Below are 9885 nucleotides of genomic sequence, written 5' to 3'. Positions count from 1 at the left end.
GTCATCATGCCCGGACGACAACGAAAGCTGCCAGCTTGGCCTGCGACGAGACTGTCTCGTAGGATGCCCGCGCACCCGAATCAAAGACCCACAGGAATTTATGCATAACAGCGGGTCCAGAGAGGAGTTTATCTCAGCAGGACGCCATCCGAAGATGGGAGAGTGATTGAGCTGAAGTGCAAAAGCATCTGCCCAGATTGCAAACAGAGACAAGAATTAAGGCGAGTAATGTGCCTGGATCTGTCTGGGCATCACGTCATTTGAAGACGCCGCTTACAATATGACCCGGCTTGCTTGTACCTCTCCCAGCGATGTGCAGGACGATTTTTACAGTACGGGCTTTTCGTCTTGTAAATCGATGATGGAGGACAAGCAAACCGCAGTCAAATGTAATATGCAAGCCATTCGCAAAATTGGTTGGCTTGATATCCATTTCTTTTGAACCGATGTAGTGGAACGGATCTGGCAGAAGAGAGATGGAGGAAGCGTCTGATCAGTAAAACTCTTAGGAAGCTTCATTTAACTCCAAACTTCTCATGCACTCCAGTTGTATGATCAGAGACACAGGGTTTCATATCATTGTGTTTCAAGGTCGGATTGAAGTTTGACATCACTTCATCAACTTCCGTGCGACCATATTACTAGCTATCTAAGGTTCCTTTCTTACCTTGTGAGTGATAGTCTTTGCTCTTCTCCAACCTTCGAGGCCGCAAAGATCCTGTGTGCAGAGAAACTCGGGGTAGATCATGACAACCACACACCGAGGCACCCACTCAGAATGTGATAGTCGCTTCAAAATACAAGGTAATTTGGGCAGCTACTTTTCTCTCACAATCCGTCGAACCAGTATCCGAGGACACTGATGAGGACATGCTTGAGGGTTTCCACTCATCGTCGTGGTTTGTATGTGGTTGGAATAAAGTCAAAAGCTGGAGCAGCCGGAATTTTGCAGCTTATATAGTCGGCCGCTACGGAAGGTCACGTGATCTGTGCGTGTCATCTGGGCAGACCGCGGCGCGTTGTCGTGAAATGCACGTCTCTCGTTTCTCGAAGTTCGCCCACATTCCCACGCTCCAGACCATCACCAAGATGCGGACCGCGGAGAGCAAGCACATCTGGCAGGTTGAGAAGTACTCGAGACTCTATCCGGGCACAGGCTCAGTGACGAGCAGTAATCCCGCTGGCTGGGTGTATCTGTCGAATAAATCCCTCCGCGTCGAAATTTCAGAGGATGTCGGAAACCGTGGGAAAATGCACGTTCAAGTGCTGGTAGGTGGGAAAACGGTGTCTCTGGTGAGTTTGGACAGCTCCTTTACATGTACCTTATATCCTCAACGTAATCAACCGCTCTTTCACTACACAGGAATTGCACGAACTATCACCGCAAGCGCTACACACGTCTGGATTAACGTTGTTACAGAAAGAAAACGTCCTATATGGTCGTTACGCTGCAGAAAATGTACGATGCTTTATCGGGAATCGCGATGATGGGCCCTTTCATATGCTTCTCTCTCCAGGCCACACTCAAAAGATTCCAACTCAAGTTCAGCACCAGCGCCGATTTCCACTCCTTCTCGGTCGTCTTGGGCCGCTATGTCCATATCAAGCCCGTCCAGACTAGAGCTCAAACCCTACTCGATTCATCGATTGCCTCGCCCGTCAGCACCCCTAGGGCTCCGATCCCATCCGTTGGTGAAAATAGGAACATCGGTATGCCCCCTCGACGGGATGTGTCCCTACCCGAGGGACTACGGTTACCGACGCCAATCTCGACTCCCAGAACAATATCGCAAGATTCGTCGGCAAGTCAGGGCTTTGGAGGTGCACCGACCACATACTCCCAAAACCGCGCAGTTTTCAACAGCCGGTTCGAAGCGCCGAGCCGTATGCTTTTCGAGACAGACAGTCAAGCCACCGACGCACCCAGCGCTACGACGTTCTCTCAACTGCCGCCATCCTCTCGCATGTCCTCCACACTATTATCTCCAGTGACCAACTACACTCAAATGAGAGATTTCTCAGATATGGATTCTCAGCTCCGCGTTCCCATGGCGTCGGTCATTAATCACACGCAAATGCGAGATCTCTCCGATATGAATTCCCAACTTAACGGTCCCACCATGGTTCAGGAAGACGATACATCCTCCGAAACCCAATCTCAGCTGCTCAGCGCTCGGCAACCCGACATGGGAACATCCATCACCCAATCTCCGCTCGAAGCGATCCCATCGCCTGCTATAATCCAGCCACCACCACCTTCTCCTTGCACCACAACGTTAAGCGACACCCTAGGCCAAGTTTTCCGTGACCAGAACGGCATAGTGCTGGAATACCTTTCTGAAGCGGGGCTGTCGACGCTGCTGCGGAAGTTGCTACGTGGACCCGAGTTTCGCGCGCTGTTGGCGACGGTGGATTTTGAGAGGTTGCAGACGGAGTTTAGGCGGTATTGTGAATATGTGGATATGGATTAGATGTTGAGGGAACGGTGGGATGTAGATAGACGGGGGGTGGATGAGGGGCAGGGAACCCAATCGTACTTACTAGCAGACCTATTACCACTTCCGGTTGCATGCAGATAGGCTTGTCATCGTCTGGCACGTAGGATACGCAGCAGCTTTTGATGTAACTAGTTTGCAATCAGACTTTGTGGGAGGTTTTTATAAGGTGGTCGTCCTTATCGAACAATTTATCCTAGTAGAGCATCCTTTTCCATCATGAACAGGTAGACGTATTATGGGACCGGTTCTCAAAGTCTCGATTCAGAAAAGTCACATATAGTACAGTGGAACGAAATCACAAAGTTTCTCGGCAAAGTACGGGCAGGAGCAAAAATGTACTATGCTAATGTCGAATGTCCCAAATTCGGTGGGGATGTGGGAATACCTGATTATACGGTGACGACTCCATGTACCTAGCGGTGCCTTCTCAAGTCACTGAGATTGTGTTCATATCCGTGATGCAAAGGCTCTCAGACCATGTTGAGAACCCCACCATTTCATTCACTGTTCGCCCTTGACCCACCGATGCTCAAGCACCTGGTCCGCAGACGGTCTCCGTTCCGGGTTCTTCTCCAGCATCCAGTCCACGAGCTCGAGACACTCACGCGACACGTGGGTGGCAGGCTTCTTGTACGACGTCGTGCAGGCTTCGTAGCTGTTCCGGAAGGGGCATTCTCCGCACAGCATCGTGTAGAGCAATACCCCTACGGCCCAGATATCCGACGGCCGTCCGCGGTACTTCTTTCCGGCGAGGATTTCGGGCGACGCGTAGGTCAATGTACCCTGGAATCGGTCCAACGATGCCCGTTTGTTGGAGTTGGGCGCCTCGAACGCCGCTGATCCGAAATCTATCAGTTTGATGGTCAAGGACGAGTCGATGACGATGTTTTCGTCTTTCAGATCGCGGTGCACGATGCCTTGGGAATGCAGGTATGCGATCGCATCGGCTATCTGTCGGAAAATGTGTCGGGCGTGCTGTTCGGAAAGGTGGCTGTGCGCGTCGATGTGCTCGAAGAGATCCATTGATGCTTTGCGTGCAAGGACGGTCGGGAATGAGTGGTTGCGGATCAGCGGTGGTGGTTGTGGCATGTTCGATGATACGGACGGATGCGAATTTTGTCGAGCTCGGGATCTTGGCAGGGACCGTGTGTGGGACTCGGCGTTCGAATCGCAAGTCACGGAGGAGCTCGGTGTGGCTGCTGGTGGTTGGTCTGACGATTGTCTGTCGGAAGACTCACTGCTCGCGTTGCTGTGCTCATCAACATCTCGCCCATCTTTCCGATCAGTTCCATTCGCGTTGGAATGGCTGTACTGATGAGAGCTCGCCGACCATTGGGTTCCATGCATCTCCATTACCAAGTAAGCGAAACGCTCACATTCGTAGTAGTCCTCGTACCGCACAATGTTGGCGTGGTTGCAGCGCTTCAGGATGTACACTTCCAACGGAATGATTCCCAAATCGGTGTCTCGTGCCCATGCGTGCACAGGTATCTTTTTCTTCAGGATGAGCTTGACCGCCAATTCGCGGTTGTCTGAGAGGCGAATGGCCGACAGTGCGTGGCCAAAACCTCCAGATCCAAGCTCAGCCGTGATTACGTATTTGCTCAGGAATGTCCGATTCAGCGGACTCCTGCTGAGAAGTCGTTGAATGGGGGACAACGCAGCCGCTGAGGCAGTCAACGCTGAAGCTGGGCTCAGTGATGTGGATGTTTCTGTGGTCGAAGGGTTTGAGGATGGCGATGCGGTTGTGCTCACGGAAGAAGAGGGTGTTGGTGCCCGCCGCTCAGGAGTAGTGGTGGTGGTGGCCTCTTTCGCAACATCTGACGCGCAGGAGGTCGCTGGGGAAGGATCCAGTGCGTCAACGGCTGATATCGCGATTTCTGTTCATACAACATGGGATATTCAGTTAGCGTTTTGACCAACGAGGTTAAAATAAAAGATGATTACGAGCAAGAACATTACCTGGCGGTGCAGATGGCACATCCTTTCGAGTATGTGCCTTATCATCGTCTTCTGGTGGTGATGCGACCGAACTGTTTTCCACTCTTGGTGACGGAGCACTCGCAGCATCGGCAGCAACAGCTACGTTCGCCACTGGCCCTGCCGCGTTTGCATTGACAAGGGAAGGTATCGGCCGTGTTGGGCGAGCATTGAAGAACTGCCGTATCAGGCCTTTCTTTGAAAGCTGTGGGCTGGCGGCCGGAGTGAGGGAGAATGCTGGCGCGTTGCGAATGAGCGTGGGAGCAGTGGACGGTGAAGCGGTGAAGGGCCCTGACGAGATCGCCTGGGTTGGAGGTGCGGGCCGTGGTGGTGCTTCTTTCCGAGATTGTGGTGTGTATTCCGCGGCGTAATGGTGGGAATGTTCCGGAATTGGGTCTGCGGTGGCCATGAAGGTCGTGGAGAACTCCATGTCGGGGATGTCGCGGCGCCCGTCACTTGCGTCGATTTCAAAGTGCATTGACACAGACACAGTGCAGGTCCGTATGTCTGCTGCCTTTATGCACCTGCTCAGTTCTTATCGGTCTGAAGTCGTTGGTCGGAGACGATTTCGAGTTGCACCCAAGACCGATATCTTAAAGTTTGTGCTCGTGGGAACTGGTGCTTCCGGATAAGGTCCGATAAGGAGTTCGGCGGGAGGAAAAAAACAAACGTGGAGAAACGAGCGAGGTCAGGTCTTTGATGGCAGGTCCGAAGGGATCGAATCGATGGGTTTTGGAAGTTCAGAACAGGGGCAGGCGGCGGAGAGAGAGTTCTGACACGGCTATATGCTGCATATGACTGTGCCGACGGGTTGACTGTGCAGGGAAAGGGACGTGCGACTGACACTCATTAGGCTGGCTGCTGTGCAGGGATCTATCATATATCTAGTGCATCGGAGAGAATCTTCCGGATTGATGCGGAATGGATAATAGCCCACCACCTCCCCATGGCATGAACGGCGGCAAATCGACGGTCCAAAAGTCAAAGCCTTCTCAAACACTGTGTCCACCAAGCTCCGCCGCAATGTGTCTCGCCTTTCAACCTTTGACGTGAATCGCACGAGTCATCAAGGCCCGCCATCTGATGATGAGCGTTGTGGATCCAGCCCCGTCAGTGTCTCCATGAAGGCTCAGCAACTCCGGGATCGGCGTTGTAAAAGATTGAGGCGATGTTCTCGGCTCCCTTCCAATTTGGATCTCCCTCCCTAATCTCATGTACCTCGGACGTCCTGTCATTATGCTTTAATCGGGTTGATCAATGATCGGGTATACCCCATTCCAGAAGGCCCAAAGGCTCCAACTCCCGAGAAAAAACGTACGGAGCACCAACTGTCAAACCCGGTATAAGTGGCACAATCGCGTTCAATCACACGCGTTCGCTAGCGGGCTTATCACCGCCATCTCTCACAGGCTCACCGCCTCCCCCATACAAAGAAACACGTCAGTCGCAGAGGAAAAGACATCATTCGACACGAGATTTCTGAAGGGTCCAAACCCCACTTCCATGAACCCCCAATTCACACATGCGCTGCTGACCGGCAGGAACCAAGTCAGAAGCGACTCGAGATTGAACATCAATCGAGTGCGGCCGGGATCGAGCCAGGCGGAGCAGGCGGGGCGGTTATCGGTCGAACGCAAGGCGAACTAATAAGCCCTGGCCAGAGGCCTCTGGATGTGCTAGACGGCGATGTTTTCTCGGAGCATGCAACGATGGAAACTGGGAGAAAGGCCGCTCATCAAAAAGCTATCTGCAAACACCCCTGCTCGGGTCCCCCCATCAACAGTTTTTTCTTTGCGGCCGAACCAAAAACTATGTTCGCCTTAAATGCATGCCGCAGATCGAGGCGGGATCGGCGGGTAGGAAGTGGGCTGACCGGGTCCGCGTCACCGCTGCGACCTTGAAGATGTTACGCTTATCCGCTTTTGCTTTCGAACTTCCGAAGACCGGATGGTACGGAGCTGCTGTCGAAACTGTTACTTTCTTTCTATGGACGACGGGATATATATGTAGTGGAGCATTTTTTGGGATACCTATGCGGCGGAGTTTCCAATGCAAATCCCTCTTTTGACAGTCTCACAGCCAGCGGGTATTCAAATACAACCGTCGCCGTGGGTGACAACACCGACAAGCAATGTGATTTGGAGCTGCTACTACTGCTGCGCTGGACCTGGATCTCGACGATCCACTTCATTTCTCGAGATCCAGTTCGATCGAGTCCATGGATGGCAATTTTTTGCACATTTCGCGATGGAAGCCTCACGCGTTTTTTGTTGCCGCCACCGGCGCGATGCCGCTGGACTCCTCCGGCTCTCCGAAGTTTGTCCAATCCTTCGATGGTCAGTTGAGGGCGCCTGGAAGGAGTCTGCAGTCATTGTCAACGGTCATCTGATGAATGTCTTACATGGACTGGAAGATGCTCAGAATCGAGAGCCGAAACTTCTCAGCCTAGTAGGAGATGACCGATGTTGACGTGTTCGCCAGTCTGGTGAGATGTCAGTGAAATGCAATTGTTCGCCTTCGGGATGGCATCATCAGGCTGCGCTGTGGTCGCTGAGAGGCATGTGAAAAGTCTGGACGTGACTCCGGCGGAGTTCTGGAGACGTTGAGATGTTATTCGAGGATCTTCTCCCTCGCTGAGAGGCATGGGACGGGACACGAACAGAGAAACGGGGAGCTTCTGCTTCCTAGCATGTAGGTTTGTGGAGCTGTGACGTGGCGTGCATCACAGAAGGACAGAGGACAAGGCCTCAAGGAGAGCACATGGCGAATATGTCAGCTCTTCCGACCAGTCCCTCCACATTTTAGGACTTGAAGCTTGTGTATATAAGGTGGAAGCTCTCTCTCCCTCTCGTTCCCGTCTCAAACTACAGACTACTTGATCAACGAAACTCATCACAAAAGCTCTTCAACAACGAAACCCATCACAAAAGCTCCCCAAGAAGGTACTCTATTCGCAAAAAGCATTCGCACTTCATACTCACCAAAAATCACGCGCAAGATGCCCTCCGGCGGTCAAAAATCAACCCCAATGACCAAATCCGCTGCATCCAACATTCAATCCTCCCAAGCCAAAGCCGGGCACAACGTTGGTTCCGGAACCTTCGCGTCCAGGGCCCAGTCCGCCGGCGATAGGAGCGGTAGCACAAGTAGTGGAGGAGGCGGCGGGAAGGGCGCTGCTCAAGGCGGTAGCAAGGGCAAGTGAGAGGGTGTACGGATGAGCTAGGCTGGGAGTGGGAGGATCGATACCAGTCATGTTCGAAAGTTGTTGTTGTCGTATCTTCATAAGTCTCGTATTCAGGAGGGATGTCGATATTCTACATAGCACATGTATATGTTCCTTGTAATCCAGCACTCTTGCGAAGAGATGAAATGCCCAAGAGAGGTTCGATCAACTCTCATCTGTGCCATGCATGTGTGGTGTAGATGTATATAACTGCAATCAGAAGGCAGATGAGTGACATACTGTAGCACCTTGAATCTGTCAACATCAATACTTGGGCGCGAAAGCCCTGATGACAGGAAAAGGAAGGTGGAGTACAGTACTGTACATATGTGCGGGAATGGTTGATGAGGAGGGTATACGGGGATGACGGCCTCGGAAGGCCTGCCAATAACACACACACGTGTCCCCTCCCGCCATGCGTGGACATCCATCACCACCGTTAATTACGCGCGGCGCCAGAACGTCCAGCTCAGCCAGCTCAGCTGTTAAATACCGTTCGCGCTCCCAGCAGCTGCACTCATCGGCTGGGCATATCTGTGCAGTGGGTTCAGAGCAAACCTCCAACACGGAGCCCAGCGGTCCTCTCAGTCCAGTCAATTCAAGCGAGCAAGTGTCGGCTTGTTCGACTACGGAGATAAACAGCTGGAGTCCCAGAACAGGGGTCAGGCGCGTCTGGGCTCAACGAATGCCCATTTCGAGAGGAAGGCGACGAAAGAAAGAGCCGTTGGCGCTTGCACCCACCGAGTAATTTCCAAGCTGACGGTCATTCTGCCACGCTCGGCCGTGCTCGCGTCGACAATTGCTGTAACTCCAGAACGGCAGCAGCACCCGGTGCCTACTGGGTCTGCGTGCAGGAAGGAACAGCGGGGAACCTACTCTGTAAGCATTCCCCCCCCTCATTTTCAGATAGACGCAAATGAAATACAGTAGCTGCGTCGCCCCACAACGGACTGAGGCCTGTTGCTTTATTGTCACCGCTTCAAGATGAGCACGGGTGGCCATCAACCCCCGCAGGTTACATCCTCACCGGCGCCGGCACACCCTCCAGCAGCACCACCAGCGGAACAGCAGGACGTCTCAAACCAGCATGGTCCTCCGTCGAATGCGGCGACACAGCAACAACAACAGCAGCAGGAGCAGCACGCACCGGCAGCGCCCGCCCAGCAACAGACTCCACCGACAAAAGTGGCTGTGCCACGTGAACTGCAGAATTGCGATTCCGCATTTGTATCACAGTTGGTTATGGAAATGATCAGCAGGCTTATCCTCCATAACGATCGAATACCCCTTACTTCGGCAACAATAACTCGGTTCCATTCACGGGCACCACCAGCGTAAGTCACAGACTATCTTGTTCGAAGCATTCGCAAATGGTTCTTCTCACGACGGTAACACTTCTCATCCAGAATAAAGCCCGAGGATTACTTACGACGAGTAGTGAAATATGCCTCCGTGGAGCCATCTGTAATAATAACAATACTGGTCTACATTGACCGAATATGCGACATTCATCAGCATTTCACGATATCGAGTCTGACTGTCCATCGGTGCGTTGCCTGGGTCGCAGTCTGCAGTGGCGGTCTCAGGGGCGAAAGCAGCACGCTAACTTGTACCATTGAGTCCAGATTCATAATAGCTGCAGTCACTGTGGGAAGCAAAGCCCTCTCTGATATTTATTGCACGAATACGTATTATGCTCGGGTAAGCGCCGACGAATCAACCCGTTCTCCTCGAACCCGTAGTCGGCCGACTAACAAATCTACCAGGTCGGAGGGCTCCCGCTAACAGAACTCAACCTTATTGAGATGGATTTCTGCAAAATGATCGGCTGGAGATTATCATGTTCCATGGAAGTGCTGCAGCAGTACTACGTTAACCTCGTGCGGACGAACCCCGGTTTCGATTTGATGCATTAGCTTAGCGTGGGGCGGTTGTCACCGTCAAACAAACTTGTGGATGGACCACCGTAGCGAGTTGAACCTTTTCCGCAAATTTCCGTCACCCTCACCGGTTGAGAGCAGATAATGGTCATGTCCGAGCGAAAACCTTGCCCGTACTGCGACGCACGCCATATACCCCTTCCCCCCATTCCCCTCCCCCATTTTGGCTCATCAGACAAGTTCACTTGTGTGCCCTCTCGGCTTCTTTTGTATTTATCTTCTTTCTCTGGCTTTCATCAGCTTT

At 52.6% G+C, this 9885-nt stretch overlaps 3 protein-coding genes across 3 annotated transcripts; 2 read left to right on the top strand and 1 right to left on the bottom strand.

Moving 5' to 3' along the window:
* Nucleotides 1–1048: 1048 nt before the first annotated feature.
* EV422DRAFT_544110 (uncharacterized protein) lies at nt 1049–2666 on the top strand. Its single transcript, XM_053071368.1, has 3 exons — nt 1049–1293; nt 1364–1459; nt 1518–2666. The coding sequence occupies exons 1-3, from the start codon at nt 1090–1092 to the stop codon at nt 2469–2471; spliced, it is 1254 nt and encodes a 417-aa protein (XP_052921788.1). The 5' UTR covers nt 1049–1089; the 3' UTR covers nt 2472–2666.
* EV422DRAFT_623098 (kinase-like domain-containing protein) lies at nt 2651–5436 on the bottom strand. Its single transcript, XM_053074209.1, has 2 exons — nt 4461–5436; nt 2651–4378 (listed from the first exon to the last, which is right to left on the bottom strand). The coding sequence occupies exons 1-2, from the start codon at nt 4954–4956 to the stop codon at nt 3000–3002; spliced, it is 1875 nt and encodes a 624-aa protein (XP_052921787.1). The 5' UTR covers nt 4957–5436; the 3' UTR covers nt 2651–2999.
* Nucleotides 5437–8685: 3249 nt separating this feature from the next.
* Nucleotides 8686–9617, top strand: EV422DRAFT_500733 (cyclin-domain-containing protein; the record flags this gene model as incomplete). The annotated part of the gene is made up of 4 exons (XM_053068151.1): nt 8686–9035; nt 9108–9248; nt 9327–9402; nt 9468–9617. The coding sequence occupies 4 exons, from the start codon at nt 8686–8688 to the stop codon at nt 9615–9617; spliced, it is 717 nt and encodes a 238-aa protein (XP_052921786.1).
* Between the last annotated feature and the right edge of the window lie 268 nt (nt 9618–9885).

Source organism: Fimicolochytrium jonesii (assembly GCF_025526975.1).
Source record: "Fimicolochytrium jonesii strain JEL569 chromosome Unknown EV422scaffold_33, whole genome shotgun sequence".
NCBI lineage: Eukaryota > Fungi > Chytridiomycota > Chytridiomycetes > Spizellomycetales > Powellomycetaceae > Fimicolochytrium > Fimicolochytrium jonesii.
This window is presented reverse-complemented; position numbering and strand designations above follow the sequence as displayed.

Bases quoted from the DNA above. Each gene is read 5' to 3' on its own strand.
- EV422DRAFT_623098 (XM_053074209.1), bottom strand. From the start codon at position 4,956: ATGCACTTTGAAATCGACGCAAGTGACGGGCGCCGCGACATCCCCGAC. The intron at 4,379-4,460 runs GTAATGTTCTTG...TTGTATGAACAG, and splicing joins TGTGCCATCTGCACCGCCAG to AAATCGCGATATCAGCCGTT.
- EV422DRAFT_544110 (XM_053071368.1), top strand. From the start codon at position 1,090: ATGCGGACCGCGGAGAGCAAGCACATCTGGCAGGTTGAGAAGTACTCG. The intron at 1,294-1,363 runs GTGAGTTTGGAC...TTCACTACACAG, and splicing joins GTGGGAAAACGGTGTCTCTG to GAATTGCACGAACTATCACC. The intron at 1,460-1,517 runs GTACGATGCTTT...TTCTCTCTCCAG, and splicing joins GTCGTTACGCTGCAGAAAAT to GCCACACTCAAAAGATTCCA.